Here is a 27,993-nt window from a genome sequence, read left to right on the forward strand (position 1 = left end):
TCCATTTCCATTCACTTTCAGAAACCAGCCGTCTTTTTCCCTTACTCTCATAGGATGCTCTGCTAGGGTTCCTCCCCAAGCCTTCTCGAACTAGCTCCGAACCAGTTCCTACTCCACGTAAGTGCCCTTTCTAGATCGTATGAGTTCCATTGCTTTTCCTTTGTATTTCACAGTTAGGGTTTTGTATTAATCCGCCCCCTTTGTCCCGTGTACCTTCTGTTTTCAACTCTTTAGTGCGTTTCTAGAGCTGCTATGCTCCTTGGTTGTGTGTCGAAAGTCCTGTACGAACCCATTTCCAGGTAGGGAAGCTCTAGCTCACTCTCATATTTCGTTTCTGTTATGTTATGAACTATCGTTTTGAAGTTATGGGGCTGGTATGATGTTGTGATAAGCTGTGAATGTGTTAATATATGTGGGATGGGCTGGCGTGGATCACTGTTGCAGGAAAACAGTGGCGAGACCTGCTAATCTCGCCCAAGCGAGCCAGTCTCGCCTAGGCGAGACGAACAGAGACTCGCGCAAACCCTTTTACGCGAGAGGTCGCCCAGGCGACTCGCTCTTTATTTTGAGCGAGCGAGCATCTCGCCCAGGCGAGAGGGGTCTCGCCTAAGCGAGATCCCGCGTTGCTTTCTTGGTGTTTTTGAGCCCTCGCCTAGGCGAAGGGGACTCGCCTGAGCGAGACCCTTCAGCTTGAGCGAGGGATTGGGCGAGACAATGTTGTGTTTTGGTTGTGTGTTTACTCTCGGATGATTGGAATTGTTTGGGTATGATTGCTATGATGAGATACATGTACATATGTATGGATATATGCCTAATGGAGTGCTATGTATGCGTGACATGATTCATAAATGGTGAATGATGGGTATTGTGGGAACTTGGCATGTGAAATGAATGAGTGGATTGGAACTAAAGTAACATGGTATTGATATGAGATGAGGCCCTAGACTCATGGGGTGGTGATGACTAGTGGTATGGATTCAAAATGTGATACGTATGAGGAATTAATCCCAGGGGTTGGTATGAAATTGTAAATATGATTTAATGTTCTCGTATTGCTGATTTATGAATGTTGGTCCGTGTCAGCATGTAATTCCTTGGGGTCTCTAGGTGAGACTTCCGGGGCTGCGCTTCAGTGGTCGGGACGTAATTCCATGGCCCCTGTTAGTGGGTGCCCATGGTGGTGCCCCATCTGTATAACTAGGTAAGAATTCAAGGTAAGGACTGCATCTTGACACTCTAAGGGGTCAGTTAGTCTCACTTAGAGCGGACTGACTCTTGTGGTGAGAGTAGTAGGAGGCCTGAAATTCATTAAGGGCTAACCTTGTGGTGAGGGAAATTGATTCAATGAAACACTTGTAACACATAGCTCGGGGGTGAGCAGAGGTATCCACAAGTGCAAGCGTCCGTTGAATCCGACCAAGTTATATATATATATATATATATATATCCGGATGAGTCGAGTCGAGTCGTAGTGTATTTTGTTTGGAAGGTCGTAACATGCTTGTGTGATGTATGTATGCTGGACTGTGAAATGTATCTGAATCCATTAATGAAATGATTTTATGCTCTAGCTTACCCTACTTTTGTTGTTGTGTGTTCTGCTGTGTGGTACTCTCTTTTGCGATGATCATCAACTTGTTGGTGTGAGCAGAGACGAGGAACATCCGTGGACAACAGGGAGATGGTAATTCTGCTGCATAGTCCACGTGGATTGGACTTTAGTTTCTGTTGGGCTTTTCATTAGGGCTATGGCCCATGTATTCGTTGTTCTTGGATTTATATGCTTTTAGTCAAATCGTTATCCTGTAATCTTTCGGCATCGTGGTGTGCCTAGTTTGTAGGGATTAGGTTAAGGACCCCAAGATTGCTAAATAGTATCATTTGTGTGTGACGTTTCTTTAATTACGTTTATTAATTAAATGGGACGTTACAGTTATCATTGGTCTTCCACGCCTAGAGTACCTTTTAGTATATTATATGCTAATCTGATTGTAAATGATCACTGGTCTTCTTTTGTCCCACACTTCACACAATCTCTTTTAAACTTTTGGCCAGACCTGAGTTGCAATAATCCTTCTTTCTGGATTGTTTTCCACATTGATCTAGTTCTTCTTCAAGTTAAATTCCAAACCCAGATAATATGTTTCCACCCCAAGTCCTTTGTAATTCTTTCTTTGCAATTGGAGATTGCATAGAATCTAGTACAAGTGAGAGTTGTTCTTTCTATCCATTTCTCCTCCTAAAACTTAATTTTATTTCCTTCTTCTACTCTCCACTTAACACGGTTATCGAATCAGTTATCTTGCTGGCTACTCCCACAGACAAAAGGATAATAGTAACGTCAACAACAAAACTTTCATATTCAAGTTACGTTAACATTTTAAACGTAATACATGCCAATTACACATCTCAATTGACATCAAATTATAAGCAAATTTTCCCTAACATTTCGGCAAAATAAAGTAAACTATAGTTAAGGGTAGAGTATGGCTGGAGTTAGAACAAATACTAAAAGGCTCCTTATTTTATTGGTATTATGAGAAAGAGCCCCCTAACTAGGCAGCCATAACTTTCTGGCGCTTGTTTGATTCTTGAACAATAATGGCTCTGTGTGCGTCCAATGTAGTTTCCTTAACTCCATTATCAACCAAGTCCTTGTTCTCTTCCTCAATGTTATTCATCATTGTGGGGGGAGGCAACTTTTCAAGCTCATGCAGCACATTGTGTATGTCAAACGCAAGGCGCTCAGCAAGAGTACGTGAAAACTCAGCCCTGATAACCACACGGAGCACAATGACGTGCTGAGCAGCAGGTGGCATTGGATAAGCTGGCACTATCCAACCGTGGCGCCGCAGCATCTCTGATATCTTGTACTCATCGTACTGCCTTCTGTCTTTCAGAGAAAATGCCACCACAGGAACACCATTGTCTTTTGAGAGTATGTTAAAGTGCCCACTCTTCTCCAAATCTTCCTTTAACACCATTGCGTTTTCTCTGCAGTTCTCCATTATGCTCAGGTAACCCTACAAATTCAACAAGAGAGGTATGGATTTATATCATAGTTCATCCACCATTGTGATGGATAGTTACTCAAATGTTATCATTGATTAGACATATAAGATTGATTTTGTTGTAATAATTAGAGTCTTGTTGATAAGTCCAACTATATGAACTCACCTCTTGGCCAAGACGAATTAGTTGATAATATTGAGCAATGATCTGACTAGAACCTGCATGTGAGTATAAGGTAAGTATATGGTATGATTATATATGCAATGAAGGTGTGGAAGCAATATGCATAGATTGTAAAGAAATACCTTTGGAGAAGTTGAGGGTGAAGGTGGGTTGGTCAGCTCCAAGGTAGTTGATATGAAACACAAGGTCTTCGGGTAAGTCGTCCTTTGTCCTCCAAATAACCCAACCAATACCAGCATAAACAAGACCATACTTGTGTCCACTCACATTTATGCTCTTCACCAATGCCAGCCTGAAATCCCACTCCAGCTCTGGATAAAGGAAAGGAGCAATGAAACCACCACTTGCAGCATCCACATGAATTGGTGTATCCCATCTGTCATGTCATAACCATACCAAATCAGTAACACTTCAATTGATGATCATAGCTACTTAATTCAATATTACTTACCCACTTTGCTTGTTCTTTTGAAGCAGCAAGTCATTCAAGAGCTTCACATCTTCAAACTCTCCGTTGTAAGTTGACCCCAATATTGCAGCCACACAAATAGTGTTCTCATCAACCAGCTCAACTGCTTTCGCAGGATCCATCACGTAGTAGCCTTCCCTCACCTCCACTTCCCTCAACTCCACCTCAAAATACCTGGCAAATTTCTCCCAACATACTTGCACATTGGAGCCAGTCACCAAATTAGGCTTATCATAAGGCTTGCCTTCTGCCTTGCGCTTGTTCTGCCACTTCTTCTTGAATGCAAGCCCTGCCAGCATTATGGCCTCTGATGAGCCAACTGTTCCTGCTCCAATAGCATTCTCATCTTCTCCAATATCAGCATGGAACAAACGTGCTATCATGTTAACACACCGATTCTGTTTTCAAAAGATAACACAAAGGAAATAAAGTTATCGAAGGTGGTGAATAAGAACCAAAAAATTCTAGCATCTATCTGATATTCCAGCATATAAAGAAAAGGAAAGATTATGAGAACGTACGTGAAGGTCAGTGGTGATAGGATACTCATCCATGTCAACATAGTTCTTGTTGATGGATTCCATGATGAGTTTGTTGCACTCTTCCTCCATGGATGTGGTGACAAAGGAAGCCAAGTTAAGCTTTGGAATGGCATCAAGTTGCAACTCATCGTGAATGTTCTGGTAGGCAGCCTCCTTTGGCATGGAGTCTTCAGGCATGCTGAACCTGCATCACCAAAACAACACTTCATTAATTAACTCCCCACAGAGAAAATCATGATCAAATAGTATATTGAAGTGAAAGATAATAATGATAATATTGAATGAAGACATAGACATTAAAAGGAAGAGCCATGAAGAAAAAGAAATCAGTATATTATACCTGGGAAGAGAGTCTCTTGCATAGCGAGAAGCAAAGTTGGAATGAAGAAAGAGGTCAGACTCAGAAGGAGGTCTTGGAAAAACCATGGTGAAGTGTTTGATAAAAGTAGTTTAATAATGTGTTGTAGATCTTAGAGACAACAAGGACTATATGGCTTGTTGGGTAAAGTTGATTATGAGGTTTGTTTGCAAGTGTTGAATGAAAGCAAAGTTGTGGTATATTTATAGGTTGTAAGAAGGTGAGAATCATTATTGGTTTGCGAATTTACTTTTCCTCGCATTGATTAACTACGTACAACACAAGGCAGAGGACTTTGAAACTATTCACAACTTGAGATTTTTTTCTGAACAATTTAATTTTGTGAAAAAGGAGATAGCGAAAGAAAAGTGATTATGTACGCGTTCTTACTACTATATTGCATGGTCATATACGTGTTCGTGAACTAACTTATTTTTCCGTCATCAGAAGCCCTTATGGGACTGGCGTCGTCCCAATAGAAACTCATATCACACCCAAGCTAGCTAGCTAGCTATCGCATTAATTAGTGGAAATTAGTATTAATTACGACTCAGTTTGTGTAAATTATTTAACAACAACTTTTTTAAGACAAAATAAAGAGTAACTCTAAGAAATTAGGTTAATTTTTCGCAAATTAAAATTATTTATGTATTTTATATTTTAAAAGCCATTTACTTGATTTTTTTCATGAAAAAAATAATAATTTTAGCTTCATTATTTTATTTTCTTACACTCCAATCATATTAAACTAAAAAACAAATACTCATTAACTCGCCAGATTTACTTAAAGAAGTCAAATAACCAATGTTTAACTTTTTAATTTAGTGTTGCTTTATTAGTAACCCACATTGACAACCACGTCAAAAGAAGTGGCTCAATCAATAAATTCACTTCTTCGGTCTTGATATCCTAAACTTGTTATTGGTCATAGAAAGTCATCTATTTCCTCTAAAAATAAAAAAAGTATAAAGTCATTCATTTAAATAATCTTAAATTATACTAAGCGAAGTTTGAAATTGAAGTCTTTTATATATATATAAAAGACTTATATATATATATATATATATATATATATATATATATACACACACACACACACAAATATAATCGGAAAGAGAAATTTTATTAAGGAGTAGTTCTCATTTAATAGGTAAGTAAAATTGATGGATATTCTGTCTCGATTTTACAACTCACAGTTGTTATAATATAAAATTAAGTTTAAACTATGAAGTACCACGTAAATATTTAATTAAATTAAATTAAGACATAATTTTCTTAGCGAAACTTGAGTGGAGTTTTTCATAACGCATAAAAGTTTGACCATGAAGAAGAAAAGTGTCGTTACTTATGTATTGAATTTTTGGATTGAGTTTGAATAAACAAGCATAAACTTGATATTTAAGCACGTAGCCCCTTAACTAAGAAATATTCAGCGGTAGGCAAAAAAAAAAACTCGCATTCTGACTTTTTGATAATATGAACATGAATAATTCATCAAATATGGTTAACGACTTAAAATATCCAATCAACATCTTTCTGGTATAGAAGATTTGTCAGAAACATCTCTAAACTTGAATTTTGAGAGTGAAAATTAAATTTATCTTTTTTTAATATTTTGATATGAATAAATATTTTTTGTATTAAGAGAGAGGATATGAATTTGAAGCACTATCAAAAATAAATATTTTTTTATTAAGAGAGAGGATATGAATTTACTTAATCGAATAAGTGGGATTTTAGCCAACCATTTTATTTTGAATTAACCATTCAGATTAATTAGGATTAGATGATATAATTGTTTCTATTTCATTTAACGTTCAAGTAATTCAACTTTTTAAGTGTTTAATTACTCTTGTCAAGAGTGTGATTAAAATGTGAACATCTTAGTTTAATTCTACGTCAAGGTCGAGAGACACACATGTGAGGCAAATTTTTTATTTGTTTCTAACTTGCTAATTTGTAATTGGTTAGTTTTGTGTTATTCTTCAAAATTTAGGTACGATTTCAAAATTATCATCTCTCGACTTTCTCCACAAGCGACAATGTACAAGGTTGAAGTTGAAAGATTGAAAAGAGAAGAGGATAAAAGGAAAAGAGAAAATATAAGAAGGAGAACATCACGTATTCCTCCATACCATGGATGGCAAGGCATGATGAAAAATATTGGAGACTTCAAGAAAGGAGGTGTGACTCCTTAGGCTACAAAGTGCAATAGCCAAACTTTGAGGATCTCATAACTTTTTGCATAAATGATCCACAAAAACATATAATAATAAATTGAGGGTTAAATATGTTTTTTGTCCTTTAACTTTCGGTGAAAATTAAAATTAGTTTCTCTTCGAAACTTTGATTCACTTTAGTCCTCCAACTTTAGAAAATATCTGGATTTTGTCATTTTAATCAAATTTTGTTAAATTTATTTGACATTTCAAAAGTGTTTTTCATATAGCATTGAAGTGGAAATGTGTCAAACGATACAAACAACTCAAATGCTGCTTAAAACGTCAAATAAATTTAACAAAATGTGGTCAAAATGACTAAATCCATATATTTTCAAAAGTTGGAAGACTAAATTGGACTAAAGTTTCAAAGAATGACTAATTCCAATTTCATTGAAAGTTAAGGGACAAAAAACATATTTAACCCATAAGTTAAAGCAAGGACAAATATTTTTCACTTGTTCATATATATACTTTTTCATTATTGCGATGTCTCGATAAAATTTTATCCTCCAGCTTTCCATGAAATGTTTTCTTCGTTCTATAGTAAGGATGACTACGAAAAAGGAACTTTCGATGCCTATACACAATCTTTTGCACATGCTTCAATTAAGTATAAATCATGTTTCTTTACATATAATGACTATTTTTTTTTTCGCTGAAATTGGTCATTTTTGAAGGATTTTTTTGTAGTTATGATATCTTTTCTCTTCAAGCACAACAAAGGAGACAAATTACAAATTATCAACAAAACTGATCATGAACTATATTTACTACTTAAGTTCCCACAATAATTCATACCATCTATAGCAAGTCTAATTCTTAACATTACAAAAAAAAACATTTTAGCCATCGACGAAATCGGTTGATAAATGGGTAAATTCGGTCACAAACCCTAGTCGTAAAACAGTTAGCCATCGATATTAAAACTGGTTGCTAAATAATCACTGAAATTGTGGTTGCTAATCAATCACTAAAATTTTGATCACATGTATTGGAGACCAATCTAGCAACTGAACTTTTAGTTGTTAATTCGGTCGCTAATAGGAATGAATTTTAATTTAATAAAATTATTTTTAGTCACTAATTCGGTCATAAATAAATATGTTTTTTAATATAAGTAAAATAACATTAGTGGCTAAATCAATGGCTAAATTGGTGACTAAATCAATAGCTAAACTAGTTCTAAATCGGTGGCTAATTCAACCTGCTTATATTTAATTTTCTACATCATATAAATGTTGCATATTTAATTATACTAAATAACAATAAACTTCAATATATAGTGTTATAAAAAGTACTGTAATACATAATCTAAGATAAAACAAACATGAAATTCGTTCTTAAACATATGCAAGTTTAAAGTCATCATACAATTAAACCTAACTAATGGTCATGGAGATCAATTAAGCCTTCAATGATCAATCTATTCTCCCAAGGCTTGGCTGCCATCCAACAAAGTCCACCCCCATTAGCTTTATCTCATGGCTATTTAGAGAGGAAACAAAGCCAATAGCTTTGTTAATTCAATTTGCTTTGTAGTGGGAACTCTTGTCATTTCATTAAAGGCTATTTATAAGGAAATATGAAAGACAATATATAGCTTATGTAAGACCCGTGAAATTAATTAATTAAATAATTAATTAATTCATAAATTCGAGTAGAAAGAGCCTTTATGGCATTAATTATTGTTTGATGTGATGTGGAAAAGTACTAGCTCAAATGGTTGAGAGTACTTTGATTGTGTGAGAGGACTTGGGTTTGAGTCCTATGTATGCCAATTATGTGTTGCATAGTTTATTATTATTTTGTTTTGGTAATGTAATTGTGAATGGTGAGTGATAGTATAATCATAAGATTATAATGGTTATCACCAAATGTGATTTGGCATAGTGGTTATGCTTTGTTCTTATGAGTGGAAGGTCATGGGTTCAAACCTTGATGGGCATAGAGTAAGCTTTATTTTTGCTAACTATTAGTTGTGGTTTGAATGTGAAAAGGCAAAGAAAACCTAACCATTAGGTGCTGAAAAAAAATCATCCAACTAAGGGACTTGAATAGCCATTAAGCCCACACTAAAGCCAATCCCGTTTTTTGCATTAAACCAGGTGAGGTTTTGGATGTGTAAGGGGCTGAATTGAGAGAGAGTCTGTGTCAAATCATTGGCAAACCAATGAATTCCACTTTTCTTCCCAATCTCAATCAAACATTCAGGTTAGGGGTGCTGAATTTATGTGTATTTTCATATGGTTTGTGTTACTGTGTTTTGTGCTCAAATTGGATTTGTATGTGGTATAATTATTTGGATATTACACGCGTTTGTGATTGAGAAATTGGGTACTCTTAGTGTTGTTGTCAAATCTTTGATATTTCACATGAGTTGAATGTGGGGTTTGGGGTCTTGCATAGTTCTTTTAGGAAAGTAACGAGTTTGGTATTCAACGGGGATGAAAATTCGGTTATTAAGCATGATTCTGATGTATTTGTGCCATTACATTGTGCTGGTAATGATTGGTTAGTGTTTTGGAATTGTGTTTGGCGAAGTGTGTGCATGAATAGACTCAAAACCCTGCAAGTCTGGCCCAAGCGGGTCCACCTTGCCTAAGCGAGAGTTGTAGAGTCTCACTTTGGGTTCTGGTTCGTGGTTCTCGCCTAGGCGACCAAGAAAAGGGTTGAGCGACATGGTCTCTCGCTCAGGTGAGAGGCACTCGCCTAAGCGAGGTCGCGAGAAAACTTGGGAGCTTTGAGCGTGACATCTCGCCCAAGCGAGAGGTTTTGGAGTTCTGAGCGACAGGAATGCTCGCTTAGGCGAGAATGGCTCGCCTAAGCGAGTTTACGATGGGAATTGATGTTGGTTGTTTGAATCCTTGTTCAGGCGAGGTGTGTGATAATTTGAGCGATGGTATGGCTCGCGCAGGCGAGAGGATCTCGCCTAAGCGAGATAACATGATGATGCTGCTGTTTTAAGCTCGTTCAGGCGAGGTGAATTAGCCTAAGCGAGGCTGAGGGCTTAGCTTGGGCGAGAGTCCCTAGCTTAAGCGAGTTTATGCGAAATTCCATGTTTGTGTGTGCTTGTGTGTGTGATTTGGCTACTTTATCCTAAGTATAGGATGTATATGCATGTGGTGTGGTGTTTGGGTTTGAAGGACTAAGTCCAATAGGGGTCTGGGATGTGCTTGGTGGTTGGACACATGATGGGCATGGAACTGGTTGAGTTCCCGTCGGCTACTAATGGGCGAGAGCTAGAGCGGCTGGTCGGGTATTTGCATTGACCTTCATAGAGGCTACTAAATCAGGTAATCTCATTCTAGAACCATGCTTACTGTAGGGTCAGATAATTTTGGTGTTGTTCAATTCTGGAGCAACACATTCTTTCATTGCTAATACGTGTGTGGGGAGATTGAATTTGGTGAAACGCGATTTGGGATGTGAGTTGCTTGTTTAAACTCCCTCCTCAGGTCAAGTGGCTACCAGTTCAATCTGCGTTGGGTGTTCAATGGAAGTGGCAGGTCGCATATTCAAGGTGAACTTGGTGTGCTTGCCTTTGGAGGGACTGGATGTAATCTTGGGGATGGACTGACTATTTAACAATCACATCATAATTGATTATGGACGGCGTAGTTTGGTATTCCCAGAACATGAGGGATTGAAGCTAATCTCGGCTCAGAGGGCGATAAACGAAGTAGAAGCCGAAGCCACCTACTTTATGATAGTGGCTCATGCAGAGAAGAATAACACCGCCGAGAAGATCAGTGTGATTCCAGTAGTGGAGGAGTATGCTGATGTGTTTCCAGATGAAATACCAAAGTTGCTACCTTGTAGGGATGTGGATTTCACCATCGATCTTATCCCTGGAGCTGGCCCAATGTCCATGGCGCCCTATAGAATGGCCCCAACGGAGTTGGCTGAGTTGAAGAAGCAAATAGAAGATTTGCTTGAGAAGAAGTTCATCCGGCCGAGCGCATCACCTTGGAGAGCACCGATACTACTAGTAAAGAAAAAGGATGGCGGTTCGAGGTTGTGCGTTGATTACCATCAGTTGAATAAGCTGACCATAAAGAATAAGTATCCACTACTGAGGATAGATGATCTGTTGGATTAGCTGAGGGGAGTCGCAATGTTCTCTAAGATTGACTTGAGGTCTGGATATCATCAGATCTTAGTCAAACTAGAGGATGTGCAGAAGACGACGTTCAGGTCATGCTACGGGCATTACGAGTATGTAGTGATGTCGTTCAGGGTGACAAATGCTCCTGCTATTTTCATGGACTACATGAACAAAATGTTCCGACCGTACTTGGATCAGTTTGTGGTCGTGTTTATTGATGACATACTGATATACTCGGAGAGTCGGGATGAACACTCTGAGCATCTGAGAGTGGTGCTGGGAATTCTCAGAGAGCATAAATTATATGGGAAGCTGTCAAAGCATGAGTTTTGGCTGGAGGAGGTACAGTTCTTGGGCCATGTAATCTCAGCCCAAGGAATAGCGGTGGACCCAACGAAGATTGAGGCAGTGGTGAAGTGGGAGACACCGCAGACAGTTACTGAGGTAAGAAGCTTATTGGGTCTGGTTGGTTATTACAGGCGTTTTGTGGAAGGATTCTCCAAGATGGTGAGTCCATTGACTCAACTCACCAGGAAGAACCAACCATTTTCTTGGACAGACGAGTGTGAAGTCTGTTTTGAGGACATGAAGCGGAGATTAACCACTGCACCTATACTAGCTATTCCTGACACAACCAAGACGTTTGAGGTGTATTGTGATGCTTCATACTAGGGTCTAGGTTGTGTGTTGATGCAGGAGAAACGACCTATTGCTTATGCATCTCGTCAATTGAAGGTACATGAGAAAAACTATCCTACACACGACTTGGAATTAGCGGCGGTGGTTTTTGCTCTAAAAACATGGAGGCACTACTTGTATGGGCACAATTTCAGGTATTCAGTGATCACAAGAGTTTGAAATACTTGTTTGATCAGAAGGAATTAAATATGAGGCAGAGGCGTTGGATAGAATATCTGAAGGATTACGACTTTGAGCTGTTATACCACCCTGGTAAGGCTAATGTCGTAGTAGACGCTCTAAGCAGGAAGAAAGCTCATGTGTCGGCCAAGATGATTAAAGAGTTGGAATTGATCGAGAAGCTGCGAGATATGAATCTGGGATTAGATATGGAGGTAGGTCACATACGGTGCAGCATGTTAAGGATCATTAATGAGTTTCTGGGTGAGGTTCGGGTAGAACAGGGTAAGGATCAAGAATTGCAGCATGTCATTAGTGAGTTGGGCACAGAGAAGAGAAAGGACTTTAGGATGGGTAGAGATGGTATCCTGCGTTTCAGAGAGAGGGTGTGTGTACCCAACAGTCGGGTATTGAGGAAGATACTCTTGGATGAAGGGCATAAGAGTCGTCTTAGCATACATCCAGGTATGACTAAGATGAATAAGGACTTGAAGGCCACCTTTTGGTGGACTGGCATTAAAACTAATGTGGCAGATTATGTAGCATCTTGCTTAGTGTGCCAAAAAGCGAAGATCGAGCATCAGAGGCCAAGTGGTACGTTAGAGCCTCTTGAGATTCTTCAGTGGAAATGGGACAGTATTTCCATGGATTTTGTTATGCATCTACCAAGGTCAGTGAGGGGACATGATTCCATATGGGTAATAGTGGATATATTGACGAAGTGCGCACACTTTCTACCCATTAATCATAAGATGTCTCTAGATAAACTGGCAGAGCTGTATGTGAGGGAAATAGTCAGATTACATGGTGTGCCTGAGTATCATATCAGATAGAGATCTGAGATTTACCTCGAGGTTCTAGCAATCGTTGCAGAACACTTTGGGCACTCAGTTGAGAATGAGCTCAGCATATCATCCTCAGACTGATGGCTAGACTGAGAGAACCATACAGTCTCTGGAGGACTTATTGAGAACATGTGTTCTGGATCACCTCGGGCCATGGAGTGATGTGCTACCGCTGGTGGAGTTCACTTATAATAACAGCTACCATTCCAGTATTGGGATGGCACCTTACGAGGCCTTGTATGGCAGGAGATGTCGGACACCTTTGTGTTGGCAGCAGGATGGAGAGTCTGTGGTTCTTGGCCCAAAATTTTTACAACAGACTACTGAGAAAGTAAGGGTAATACAGGATCGGATGCGTGCAACTCAGAGTCGGCAGAAATCCTGCGCAGATAAGAGGAGGAGGCCACTTGAGTTTGAGGCTAGTGACCACGTGTTCCTCAGGGTTACACCTACAACAGGTATTGGGAGAGCATTGAAGTTGAGGAAGTTGACTCCTCGATTCATCGGTCCATATCAAATTACCAGGCAAATTGGACCGGTGGCGTACGAGATTGCATTGCCACCTCACTTGGAAAACTTGCACAATGTTTTCCACGTATCACAGTTGAGGAAGTACGTGGCGGATCCTACTCATGTGCTGGAGCAAGATGATGTACAGGTGCGTGAGAATCTAACTTTGGGGGTTGGACTAGTGAGAATTCTGGATTCTCAAGTCAAACAACTCAGAGGGAAGGAGATTCAGACTGTGAAGGTCCTCTGGGACGAGGCAACCCAGGAGATGACATGGGAGATAGAGGACCTCATGAGGAAGTTTTATCCTCACCTTTTTGCTGGTAAGTATTATTTTTGTGGACGAAAACTTTTAAAGGTAGGGGTAATGTAAGACCTATGAAATTAATTAATTAAATAATTAATTAATTAATAAATTCGAGTAGAAAGAGCCTTTATGGCATTAATTATTGTTTGATGTGACGTGGAAAAGTACTAGCTCAAATGGTTGAGAGTACTTTGATTGTGTGAGAGGACTTGGGTTCGAGTTCTATGTATGCCAATTATGTGTTGTATGGTTTACTATTATTTTGTTTTGGTGGTTATGCTTTGTTCTTATGAGTGGAAGGTCACGGGTTCAAACCTTGATGGGCTAGTAGAAGGGTAACCATTAGGTGCTGAAAAAAATCATCCAACTAAGGGACTTGAATAGCCATTAAGCCCACACTAAAGCCAATCTCGTTTTTTTGCATTAAACCACCATAAGGAACTTATAAAAGGAAGAATTTAAGGGGGAATAAGGTTTCTGCAATTTGGTTAGTTCACCTATAGAGAGGAGCACGAAATTGAGGCTGAATTTATGTGTATTTTCATATGGTTTGTGTTACTACGTTTTGTGCTCAAATTGGATTTGTATATGGTATAATTATTTGGATATTACATGCGTTTGTGATTGAGAAATTGGGTACTCTTAGTTTTATTGTCAAATCTTTGATATTTCACATGAGTTCAATGTGGGGTTTGGGGTTTTGTGTAGTTCTTCTGGGAAAGTAACGAGTTTGGTATTCAAAAGGGATGAAAATTCGGTTATTAAGCATGATTATGATGTAGTTGTGCCATTACATTGTGCTGGTAATGATTGGTTAGTGTTTTGGTATTGTTTTTGGCGAAGTGTGTGCGTGAACAGACTCCAAACCCTGCAAGTCTCGCCCAAGCGAGTCCACCTCGCCTAAGCGAGAGTTACAGAGTCTCAATTTGGGTTCTAGTTCGTGGTTCTCGCTTAGGCGACCATGAAAAGGGTTGAGCGATATGGTCTCTCGCTCAAGCGAGAGGCACTCGTCTAAGCGAGGTCGCGAGGAAACTTGGGAGTTTTGAGCGCGACATCTCGCCCAGGCGAGAGGTTTTGGAGTTCTGAGCGACAGGAATGCTCGCTTAGGCGAGAATGGCTCGCTTAAGCGAGTTTGCGATGGGAATTGATGTTGGTTTTTTTGAATCCTCGTTTAGGCGAGGTGTGTGATAATTTGAGTGATGGTATAGCTCGCCCAGGCGAGAGGATCTCGCCTAAGCGAGATAACATAATGATGCTGCTGTTTTAAGCTCGCTCAAGCGAGGTGAATTAGCCTAAGCAAGGCTGAGGGCTTAGCTTGGGCGAGAGTCCCTAGCTTAAGCGAGTTTATGTGAAATTCCATGTTTGTGTGTGCCTGTGTGTGTGATTTGGCTGCTTTATCCTAAGTATAGGATGTATATGCATGTGGTGTGGTGTTTGGGCTTGAAGGACTAAGTCCAATAGGGGTTTGGGATGTGCTTGGTGGTTGGACACATGATGGGCATGGAACTGGTTGAGTTCCCGTCAGCTACTAATGGGCGAGGAGTCCTTAGTATGGTGATTACATGTGTCGGGCGCATGATGGGCAAGGAGCTGTTATGTTCCCGTCGGCTACTATTGGGCGAGGAGTCCATGGTATGGTGATTGTGTGCGTGCCAGGGTCCAAGTTGAGAAGACTTGGATGTTTTACTACAGATGAGAAGTCTGTAGGGCAGGACTACGAGCGAGATAGGCTCATAGGGTTGGACCACGAATGAGTTAGTTTCGTGGGAGCACAGTGAAGTCCCAAGACCTAGTACATGTATATGACTCATGAAGGACTATGAGGTCATGGTTGGGTTATTTGAAAAGCATGAAATATTATTTATGTTATTTTGGGATGGGCGACATATTTATTTCTTGTATCTATTTCTGTATATTGTGCATAGCTCACCCTTTCTGTGTGTGTGGCGATGATCGGATAACTTGTTATCCGGGAGCAGATGATTTGACAGATGGGTCAGGAGATGCATAGACTCGGAGCGAGGGTTAGCTGGGGATTTGTTTATATGTTGTTATTTTACTTTTGAGATAAATATGTAATCTTTTGGGAGCCATTTGAACATTATTTCAGTTTTATAATTATGGACTGCTAGTTTTTTGACATGTATATTAAAAGTTTAAATTCCCCGCATTTTTGGGAAATGATTATATTTTAAATGCGGTATTTATTTTATTTCAGAATTTATTTATTAAATATTAGTAATATTCCTTAGGGATGTTAAAGTTTAGGTACAACTTTAACCTGAACCTACTTTTAGACGTCGAATCGAGCAAGGATTTACACCGGCAACCATCTCTCTTACAAATACATCCTCATCCATGCAGATTTATCAACTGCCCATATATAGTAAACAAAATAATTATTAAATTGAATTGAATATTCTATTATGTTGTCAAGTTGATTAATTAAGTTTCACGCTACAAATGTAACACATACAGAGTGTGTATAAATCTTTATATATGATTTACCTTTGATTGCGTGAGGTTCTGAAAATTGGAGGACCATTTCACCATAATTGCAAAAGATCCCCCTAAACAGTGAAGGACTACTTGGGTTGAATGTACCTATAGGTAACTTAATTCAACCTTGACAAAGGTCATGTACTTCTTCAAAGCTACAAAACTCATCCATTGAGATATTTGAATCAAGTATAGTTTTGAGCATAAGTAATAATTTTTTAGATGAAGATTGTATCTTGGAAATAAAGAAATCCTCTGACTTTAAGTGACTAAAATGTTCATCTCTTGGAACATAACTTATTTTGCTTTTTTCTCACTATTAGAATCTGTCAAGAATGGAATATAACTATAAATTATACAAACAAGAACTTAGAACTTATTGAAGAAAAAAGTTATTAATTAATATCCTCTTCCAAGCCCATTTTTTTTGATCAAAAAATAACTAATATTATCATAACAAAGGATCAAGTGCTTTTGTGAGCAATAATACATCTTTATAGATGTGCATCCAAACCACATAAAAAAAGAGAGGGAAATTACAATCAAGAGAACAATAATAAATCATCCATAAAGAAGGAACAAGATGCATCTAGTAACAATAAAATGAAAAAATGAAGCCAAAATGTTGATCTCTGTATATGATTGAATGATGCCTTCCTTTATAGAGCCATAAAATGGTTATAAACACTACTCTATCCCAAATTAGATTGAAAACCTAACTAGTACAATTAAAAAAATTGAGCTTTAAGATCCATAAAAAAATGCACCAAATTTAAGTAAAGAGAACATTTCCATTTGACACCAAGTTCTTTTCTTATTTCAAAAGTTAGCTACAATTATAACCATCTTATTTCTTGATTTAAGCTTGCCAATATACCACAACTTAAAAGCTCAAAGTGTTAAATTCCTTTACCTTTTCTTCTACCCACTTAGTTTCATTTTTCTTTTCTTTCCTTTCATTAATCATGGTGTATACTATTTCCATTGATTGACTTGTAGCTACATGCATGCCGATAGTTCTGTTGCTAAACAAATAATTATCCAACAAATCAACCTTTTTGCTCACAACAAATCATGGAAATGTGTGTATCCTTGCATTTTTTTTCTCTCAAGAGATAGTAACTAGAAGAACCCTTCCCTAAAAGCTAGTTGCTAAATGGAAAGAACCTTCACCAATCACATACAAAGAAATCATAACATTTGTAGTCATGCCAGATTATAGTTTTATAGCAAATGCAGTATGCTTATGAGTTATCAAGCACAATACACAATGATTGAAGCATGATGACTCTAGTATCATTATTCCACATGAAATCCCTTCCAGCATAAAACAATGAAAGTATTAGCATGCCATAGATATTACCACTATTTCTTTTGATACATAATTTGTTTCTAGAGAACAAATAAAATCACGCAACTCACATTATGTCAAGATGGGATAGTTGACCAAGCTGGGTGATAGACTTCCCGAGAGATTCATTATCATTAAGTAGCTTTAGTAAATTTGATAAAACAATCAAAATTTAGCACCCCCTCAAATGTAAACTCTACTATATGTAAATAAATAACCTTGTATTGAAATTATAACATTCAAATTAAGAACAAAAAGAAAATAGAAAGAGAAAAAAGCCATACATCTCACGAACATAGGAATACCCATCATTTCTCATCTTATCAAAACACCAAACCCAGTCTAGTTTCTTGCACATAGTCTTGCTTATTTCAATTCTTCAAATTTTTCTAAGGATCAATCAAACTTTTCTTAATGTCTATCAGCACATAACTAAAGGTAGGAAAAATTATAGGTCAATCATTAAGGTTAAATTTTTTAAATACCAAATCAAATTACAAATATCAGATAAAGGAAAGTGAAATTATTGTAGTAGCTGACAAAATCACGAACCAAAAAGACTTCCTAAGGCATGTAGATTCACTACCCTTAAGGACTTATCCGCGGTGTATTGCACAAGCCCCTCAATATACAACAGGAACTACTCGGAATTTTCGAGGATCTCAGAACTAGCAAGATAACTCTTAAAAAGAGTAAATAAATAAACCTAAAATGAAAGAAGAAATATAAGAGAGAAAGGAGAAGAGAATGAGACAGAATGAATGAGAGTATGGAAGTGTGTGTTTGAGGGAGGAGAATGATGCTCTATTTATAAATGGTGGATGAAGGCATAAATGGACAAAAATTCATGGCCTGCAAAAGAAATATATGAAACAACCTAATATTAAAAAACTGCATCCGAAAAAAGGGGAAACTATCACTCAAATTGTGCAACAACTTTCTCAATATACATGTTATATATTTAACAATCCCCCACATATTGCAAAAGATAAGAGATAAAAAGAAAAAAAAGAGAAAATTTTGGGTTTCACATAGGATGTAATGCATCAGAGCTGGTATAGCAAGCTATATGAACCAGCCTTAGATTGGGAAACTTAACACACAGTGTAATTAGTATAGAAAGATATATGAACCAAAGACACTTGATGTGTATTAGAGGTTCATCAATCACAATATACCCCCACAATTCTTTGTTGTTATCGTTGTGTTTCGCTTACTAGGCCATGCGCATGCCCGATGTTCATGAGTGCTCTAGAGATCACGCAAAGATCTCATACAAGTGGCCCCACTTGACACTCATATAGGTGATTTCATCAAGTGTATGCTACAAATCATACACCACGCATAAGGGATATGAAAATCATTAAAACTTTGTTTAAACTAAAATTCTTACACCATAGAGAATTTTAATCACAAAGTTTAACCTCTAAAAATGCAGTCTCTAGCACTTTCACACACACACCATAGGAATGGACATAATTGATTTAGAAGTATTATCAGAACTAACAAGGGACTTGTTTTTATCCATATGAACCTTATTCATGGGATCTCCAATCACAAAGGTTGGGTTGCCATCACTTGTTTGTTTGCAAGTGGCTTAAGTCCCATTCCCCTCGATATTTCTAACATCATGTTTCTTCCTAAGGGTTAAGTCAGAGGATCTACTAGATTTTTTTCTGACATCACATAATCAATGGAAATAATTCCACTCTTTAGCAACTACTTAACCAAATTATGTCTCAATTGAATATGTTTGTTCTTCCCATTGTAGTTCTTGCTTTTAGCTTTAGATATTGTCGATTGGCAATCACAATGAATTGAAACAGATGGGGTTGGTTTCATTCCTAGAGGAATGTTTGCTAAGAAGTTTTTCAACCACTCAACCTTACTACCAGCCATTTCGAGAGTAACAAACTCAGATTCCATTGTTGATCTTGCAATAATTGTTTTCCTGACTGATCTCCATGTAATCGCACCACCCCCAAGTGTTAATACATAATCACTAGTGGATTTTGTCTCATTTGAATCAGAGATCCAGTTAACATCACTATACCCTTCTAGTACAACAGGAAATCCACTATATTCAATGGCATAATCCATTGGACCTCGTAAGTATTTCATAAGTCTTGCAAGTGCATCCCAATGCTCCTGATTAGGACATTGAGTGTACCTACTCAGTCTACCTACTACGTAAGCAATATCAGGTATTGAAAAGCTCATTAAGTGCAGTAAGCTCCCAATTATCTGGGTATACTGAGGTTGAGAAACAGATTCTCCTCTATTTTTCATTAATTTGGAGTTAGCATCATAAGGGGCATTCACTGGTTTGAACTCATAATATCCAAACTTCCTAAGAAGTTGCTTAATGTATTGTTCTTGGGATAGTAATATATTATCTCCCTTCCTTATGATTTTAACACCTAAATTCACATTGGCTTCACCCATGTTTTTCATTTCAAATTAGATCCTAGAAACAATTTAGTTCTAGAAACTATATCAATGTTTGTACCAAATATTATCATGTCATCCCCATACAAACATATAATGGCATATTCACCATTTTCAGATTTAGAATACACACATTTATCAACATCATTAGGTAAGAAACCATCACATAATAAGACACTATCTAGTTTCTCATTCCATTGTTTAGGTGCTTGTTTTAACCCATACAAAGATTTTAAAAGCTTGCATACCTTATTTTCTTAACCAGGGACAACACACCCCTCAGGTTGAGTCATATAGATTTCCTCCTTTAAATCACCATTTAGAAAAGTTGTCTTAGCATCCATTTGATGTATTACTAGCTTATGGGTAGCTCCTAAGGCTAACAAAACTCGGATTGAGGAAATCCTAGTCATAAGGGCAAAGGTGTCAGAGTAATCTATGTTGGTTTTTTGAGTAAAACCTTTTGCTACTAACCTTGCTTTATACTTATCTATGAATCCATCTAGGTGATACTTTTTCTTAAAGATCCAATTACAACTAATGGGTTTTGCTCCTTTAAGCAAATCTACTAAGGTCCAAGTATTATTTTTTTGAATTGATTCAATTTCAGTCCTGATGGGCTTATCCCATTTTTTTGCATTAGGAACTCTAGTAGCCTCTAGAAAGCTTGTTGGATCATTTCCAACTAGATAGGTATAAAAGTCATCTGCAAAAGAAGTTTCCTTCCTTTGTCTTTTACTTCTTCTCAAAACTTCACACATGGCATCATTATTATTATCTATAGAATGTTCAAGTGTCTCACTAACCTTTAAAGGAAATATATATATGTTCAAAGAACTCAACATTTTTGGTCTCCACAATAGTATTATGTTCAATTTCATCATTTTTAAGAAAAAGAAACCTATAGGCAACAGTATGTTCAACATAGCCTAAAAACATACAATCAGAGGTTTTAGAGCCTATTTTTGTTTTCTTAGGATTGGGTAACATTACCTTAGTTAGGCACCCCCACACTCTTAGATATTTAAGATTAGGTTGATAACCTCTCCACAACTCATAAGGTGTTTTACTAGTTTTCTTATGAGGTATCCTATTTTGTAAAAAACATATAGTAAGAAAGGGTTTCTCCCCAAAGGTTATCAAGTGCACTAGAACTAATAAGCATGGCATTCATCATTTCCTTACGAGTTCTATTCTTTATCTCAGCTACTCCATTAGACTCAGGTGAATATGGTAGGGTTACTTCATAGATGATACCTTCTCTAAGACAATATTCATTAAACAAAACATATTCACCACCTTTATTTGATCTAATCCTTTTAATTTTCTTATTCAATTGATTTTCTACTTCTGTCTTATGCTTTAAAAACACATCGAAAGCTTTATCTTTATGCTTGATTAAGTACATTTTAGTGTATCCAGGAATAATCATCTATAAAGGTTACAAAATAATTTTTTACCACCTCTAGACATAATCTGTTTTAAGTCGGCTAAATCAGAATGAATTAACCCTAACAAATCAGATTGACATTCTATAGGATAACAAGTTTTCTTTGTTATTTTAGATTCTACACATATATCACATTTACCACTTTGTTTATCATGCATATTAATTAATCATAGTCATTGCAATTTCATAACATACGAAGAATTCACATGTCCTAATCTAGCATGCCATATATTATACGAGTTAACGATATAAGTAGAAGAAGATTCATTAATAATTTATGAAATATTGAGTACAAAGACACCTTGATCACAATATCCCTTCCCCACGAAAACATTATTTTTGTCATTACAATCTTATTAGATTCGAATGACACTTTAACCCTAACTTTTCCCAGTAGTGCTACAAATTTAGATTAACTCTAATAGAGGGCACATGTAGCACATCACTCAAGGCCATAGTCTTCCCCGATGTGAGTTTCAGAAGAACCTTTCCTTTCCCTAGGACAGAAGTTGTTCTGTAATCACCAAGATAGACGTGTTCTTCTCCTTCCCCTACACTGGTATAGGAGGTAAAAGCACTTCTGTTTGCACAGATGTGCCTGGTAGCACCAGAGTCTACCACCCACTTACTCACATTGGTCATCAAATTTACTTATGAAACGATCGCAACTATAGTATCTTCCCCTTGAGCTATATTTTCCCTAGGAGGATTGTCGTTTCTTGCTCTATGCTTACACTGAGGTGCATGATGACTAGGCTTCCCACATACGAAGCAATTTCCCTTTTTCTTAAAGGTAGGGTTAGATCCTTTGGGACAGGAATTTCAAAAATTACTTTTCTTATTGTGATCAGGTTTATTCTCGTACCTTTTTGGTGCAAGTTTTTCTTCTACAATTTTAGCTTTTGCAGATAATGCTTTGGCCCTTGTAGTAGCACATTCCTACCTATTGGTATCTTCGACTATTATGTGTATAATGAGCTCTTGAAGCGACAACTTCTTGTGTCTTTGTTTCAACTATTGTTTATAGTCAGTCCAAGATGATAGTAGTTTCTCGATTAAGAGTTCTAAAACAAACTCATCAGGAAGGATTATGTTCTCTACTTTGATATCTTCAAGCAACTTATGATATTCATTGATTTGGGTCTTTATGTCTTTATCTTCAATCAACTCCCAGCGGTAGTAGTTTCCTATGATGAATATTTGTTTGACTACGTCTTCAACAATACATTTGAGGATCAACGAATCCCAAATTTCTTTCGTTTCCTTGTATGAACAATACACATTGAACAAGTCATTAAACAATGCACTGAGTAAAGTGTGTTGGCATACCTGTAACATCCCTAAGGAATAATACTTATTTAAAATGTCTCGATATTATTAATCCCAAACGCGGGAATATTTAAAATTTAATATCCAATGCGAAAAAATCAAAATGGAATTAAACCAAACGATATTACAAGTTCCAATGTTCCAAATAAAACAAGAAAAACATAGTAAAAATTTCTAGCTCTAGTCCCAACTAGCCCTCACTCCGTCGTTTAAGCATCCTCAGCATCACTTGTATCAGCATCTGCTGTCGTGTAACGAATCACACGATCACCGCCAATCACAAACAGAAAGGGTGAGTTGATAGAAAAAGAAAAGACATATATAATAACAACAAGATAAATAATACTCCCATCTTATCCTTCCTAATTAGTTCTTGGCCAAGACCTTAAACCCCAAGGCTTTTCAGCCTTCAAATCACACAATTGGTTAGCCTTGAACTCAGGAATATGATGCTCACACGAACCTGCCAGCTCGTGGTCCTGCCTCTACGGACCTACCTGCCCGTAGTCCAACACATGTGATCCACCAGCCACGTACCTCCCCGCACGCAACATCTCTCAAGCGTGGGCACAGAACATACGAACCTACCTCGCTCTTATCCCCACGCGAGAGTAACTGGATATGAACCTCCCCGCTCATATCATCACATGTTAACCACCATCCATGAACTTACCCGCTCATGGCACAACATCTCCTGAACGAAGTATCGCATCATTGTGTTAAAACAACACACACAGAAACCGTTAAAAGCAACATTATCGCTTGGCGCAGCCTAAGCGCCACCAGGCGAAATATGCCCAGACCGCCTAGCGGTCTAGTCAACACCACCAGGCGCCAATCCCTTCCAGACCCCTTGTTACAGGTCTCTCGCCTGGTGGGTTCCATCCTATCGCCAGGCGCCACGCGATGCTGGGCTTCCCTATTGGTCCTATTACCTGGCTGCCTCAGCATGCCGCCAGACGCCATACCAGTAGATCACTCCTGCTGGTTTTTTGACACCCGAAACTGGTATATTCTCCACTCTGGATTACTCGAAAAATGGCATTGCACACTTGTTTCTCAGAACATGTGAATTTCCAAACCATCCCACCATCAATTCAATTACCTATCCCTCATACCCATAGGACCACGTATTCTCATCATTCATTTCTCAAGTTTCCTATACACGCTTAATGGCTAAATTAAGCTTAGAACATGGTTGATCCACCTAATTGTACTTACACTAATCAAACGAAATTAACTCCAATCACCATCTTAGTCGTAATAGAGCTTATACTAGAATAATTCCTTGTCCCCACTATTCCCAATTCCAATCCTCTCCATTTATTATACTCCAATAACCAATATATTCCTTCATTGTTCCACTATTATTGATTGTCTTGCCAAAACACAGAACCATATAACCCACTTAGTAATTTAAGTTATACTCTTCTTCCCCAATACTCACATGTCAAATTATTTATCCTTACTAAGGTACCTATAAGACATCAATGCATCACAAGTACACTTTCTCAAATACATGCACTACTTATATCATTGCTAATTCTCTATTTCTTCATCCTTATCATTCAGCCAATAGGGACTCCCTCCTAATTCCATTCACTGGTCCATTCTCTCGTAGCCTCTATAACAGACTTACAAAACAACCCCAAACAGCCACTATCGCCTGGCGGCCAATTAGATACCGCCAGACGGTACATCAGCACCTGGGTAAAAATCCAGATTTTTGTACCTATGTCAAACATCCATTTTTCCCAGAATTTGATCCAACATCTGGTCATAACAGAATACAACCATTCTTAAATGATTTTCTAAACCCACTCTCAATAGTATTATACCTTACGCATCATATACTTCCAATCCCCTCCTAATCGCCCTTAACTTCAGGGTTTACAATAACCTCTTGGCCTCAATACAAATCCTCCCTGTACACATCCCAGTATGATCGCAAGCACCCTAAAAATAGGACTATCATGGCATTATATAATCACAGAAATATAGGAAATCAACTGGAAACTCAGCAATTTATCAAATTCATATAAACACAGCAAACCCGTGACAATCCACGCACATCGCCTGGTGGTTTCGTCACGCCGCCAGGCAGCTCATGCCACAGAACCCAAAACTGAGTTAAAACTAATGCGTCGCCTGGCGGTATATGCCTACCCGCCAGGCGGTTCCTGGACGAAACCCCAGAAACTTGCGCAAAACAGCACAAGCCAGGGAAATTATCATACAAGAAGAGTCGCACAATACACTGTACATTATTTACAATGGAAACATATGAAAGCAACTCCCCTTACGTGGAATCCTTGCTCTAAAAATCGAATTCTTGATGTGTCTCTAACCCAAAAGCTCTCTTAGCCTTCTCTCGCACTCCAACAACGTTATCATGAATCGTTATTTGATTGTTTCTTAGCCCTCCCTATACATCTAGGGTTTCTACGTCTCTTCAATACCATGCAAAAGAAATTTTCCAAAATGAAAATTAATTTTGTTCTTAGCAAGGTTTGAACCCACATCCCAACAATTGCCAAGTCAAATGCACAACCAAATCAACAAATTCATATTTGTGATAATTCCTACAATTTTAGGATTTTATTATCACGTCTAGCATTCAAGTATATCAATAAATAATGCACAAATAAAAATAACACACAATTGACATACATAAGACTCGAACCCAAGTCCTCTCACATAATTAAAGTACTCTCAAACACTTGAGCAAGTACTTTTCCACGTCATAGCACTATACATTAAATGTCTTAAAGGCTTCTATTACTTGCATTTATTAAATAATTATTTAATTAACTATTTAATTTTCTCAGGTCTTACCTGTATTAATTAACTACAAATAGTGCCTACCCGCCCGTTTACCCGCCGGGTATCCGCTTAAAAAATATCCACGGATATTTTTAAAACCTGCGGGTACCCGTGGATACTCGATACCCGCAAATATTAAAAAAAATATATTTTGTAAAATTTTTAATATAAATTATAAAAATAAAATATAAATTAAATTAAATTTTAATAATAATTAAATTTTAATAATAATTAAATTTGACATAATAAAATATACTGTTAATTTTAATTTTAGTTAAATTTTAACTTAATAAAATATAAATTAATTTTTAATTAATTTTTTACGGGTAACAGGTACCCGCGGGTACGGATAGTATGATACTCGTACCCGACCCGTTTATAAGCGGGTATTAAAATACCCGCTACCACGGGTAATAAATACCCGTGAGCAGTAACTATCCGCTGCGAATTTTATCCGTGGATATCCGCAGGCGCGGGTATTTTTGCCATCCCTAGGCACAGGGTGACATTTGGTTTAGGTTTTTTGCACTTAGGTTCGAAGGAGGGAAATGAAAAATGTTTTGGGTTTTAAGTTTGGGTGGAGAGTAGTAGTTTTTTATTTTAGTTTTGGGAGAGCATTTTAGTCTTAGCACAGTGTATATGTGTTTTCAGTTTTGGCGCAATGTTCAGTTTTTAATAGGAGGGAACTTTTAATTTTTGGCATTTTCAGACTCTACGAGTTTTTATTTAAAATTAAAAAAATTTTAATTTATTTTGAATCAATTTTATATATTATGTCACATTTTTTAATGGCAACATTTAGATAAATGTAGTATAAATTATCAACACTTAGAAAACTGTTGTCTTTGATACTAACTAAGCCACACTTATAAAAGTGTTTCCTTTTCCATGTTTCAGCAACACTTTTATACCTGTGGGCAAATTTAATGTTGCCTAAAGTCAAAAATGTTGTAGTGACTCCATCATTTTCATAATTTTAATTCCCATAAGAAAAGACCCTACTCATTTGGCAAAACAAGTTCCATAATTCATTAACACGGGCACAAAGAAATTTATCATCATAGATTTGGTAAAAGTTCGATAACATTTCGCATTGATTTTCATAGTACACAAAATGAAAGTGGTCACATATGACCATAATCAAGTATGCATTTGGAAAACAACACAAAATGGTTCAAACCAAAATTTTATCAAATTTATGCATAGGCTTACAATGTACATGTATTAACAAATTTTGAAGAATATTATTTTCAAACTGTCCAATGGGACATTTAAGATTTAATACAAACAACTAATGTTTAATCATTTATAGTAAATTTCAAACGAAAACTGAGGTTCTTCGGTGTCTACATCTAAATTTAAAATTAAAAAACCTAAGAAATCTTATATAAACTAATAAATTAATTTCAATATACTTTCTATCAATTTTTAAAATGTAAAAACTAAAATGTATATAAATAAACTAATTTAACACATTCAAATTTAATACAAACAAATAATGTTTAATCATTCACACTAAATTTCAAACGGAAACTAAGGTTTGTTAGTGTCTACATCTAAATTTAAAATTAAAAAACCTAAGAAATCTTATATAAACTAATAAATTAATTTCACTATACTTTGTATCACTTTTTAAAATGTAAAAACTAAAATGTATATTAATAAACTAATTTAAGACATTCAACCATACAAATTTCGAATAACGCATATGTATTAACCATAAAATACATATTCGACATAACCAAAGGGAACATTTATGAATAACCATGATTAGGTTCCCCAAAATAGTCATTGTGACAATAAGAATGTGTAACAAACTAACCTCATTGGAGAAACTAATCATACAAAGAGTAACTTCATGAGAAAACCACCACTAGAGATGAAGAAACCACTTATTTTGGTCAGATATACAGACTCCACAACTCACACCTTTGTCGATCGGATAATAAAACCTAAGTTGCAACAACTTTTTTTTGCAAGGAAAAGTGAGGAGGAAAAGGTTCACTCTAAAATTTAAAATAGATAACGTCGTACCTACACCAATCCAACGTAAAGGATGTCTTTTACATATGACCATAATAGGTTCAACATAAATTTACATTAGGGATGCACTTATCCCATGTAAATTTACCTCAGACCTATTATGGTTACGTTGATCAGTTTAGGTCCAACGTAAAACATGTTTACAAAAATGCTAGCATGGTTTTTTTTACATGTGTTATTTTATGGTTAGACATAAATTAGGTGATGTGAATAACTATTTCGTGTTATTGTACGCCATTTGATGACAATGGATAGTTTCTTCCAGGCAACACTTGGAATGAAAATCAAAGATAAAAGTTTCAATTGAATGCAAAAGGCTAGGCATAGTTTGCTATGTGTCTTAACAAACGAGGAGGTTAACAAAGTTTATGCCATGATCATTGCCAAAGAGATATGAGATACCATTGGACTTTCTAAAAGAGGATCCAAGGAAGTGAGAAGAAACAAGCTTTCTCATGTTGGATAAGGTATTTTTTATGCTTGAATCCTTGGTTAGGGTAAGTCTTATTGATTTCACGAATGGTTTTGAGCTTGCAAAATATATTGGTTAAAATGATTGACAATTATGGTTAAGTATGTTGTGTGGTGGGTTAAATATGCATATCATTTGCATAATCTTTATAAATGTCATAAACCTCC

At 37.0% G+C, this 27,993-nt stretch overlaps 3 protein-coding genes across 3 annotated transcripts; 2 read left to right on the forward strand and 1 right to left on the reverse strand.

Annotated features, from left to right (window-relative positions):
* Positions 1-2,540: 2,540 nt before the first annotated feature.
* Positions 2,541-4,647, reverse strand: LOC114179123 (glutamate decarboxylase 1-like). Its single transcript, XM_028065347.1, has 6 exons — positions 4,547-4,647; positions 4,186-4,390; positions 3,647-4,062; positions 3,318-3,571; positions 3,178-3,230; positions 2,541-3,023 (listed from the first exon to the last, which is right to left on the reverse strand). Exons 1-6 carry the CDS (start codon positions 4,630-4,632, stop codon positions 2,556-2,558), a joined length of 1,482 nt encoding a protein of 493 aa, XP_027921148.1. The 5' UTR covers positions 4,633-4,647; the 3' UTR covers positions 2,541-2,555.
* A 6,364-nt stretch (positions 4,648-11,011) lies between these two features.
* On the forward strand, positions 11,012-11,563 carry LOC114175090 (uncharacterized mitochondrial protein AtMg00860-like). The gene has a single exon (XM_028059849.1). The coding sequence runs from the start codon at positions 11,012-11,014 to the stop codon at positions 11,561-11,563; it is 552 nt and encodes a 183-aa protein (XP_027915650.1).
* A 1,248-nt stretch (positions 11,564-12,811) lies between these two features.
* LOC114175093 lies at positions 12,812-13,477 on the forward strand. Its single transcript, XM_028059850.1, has one exon. The coding sequence runs from the start codon at positions 12,812-12,814 to the stop codon at positions 13,475-13,477; it is 666 nt and encodes a 221-aa protein (XP_027915651.1).
* The last annotated feature ends 14,516 nt before the right edge of the window (positions 13,478-27,993 follow it).

The sequence above is a fragment of the Vigna unguiculata genome, chromosome 3 (assembly GCF_004118075.2).
Source record: "Vigna unguiculata cultivar IT97K-499-35 chromosome 3, ASM411807v1, whole genome shotgun sequence".
NCBI lineage: Eukaryota > Viridiplantae > Streptophyta > Magnoliopsida > Fabales > Fabaceae > Vigna > Vigna unguiculata.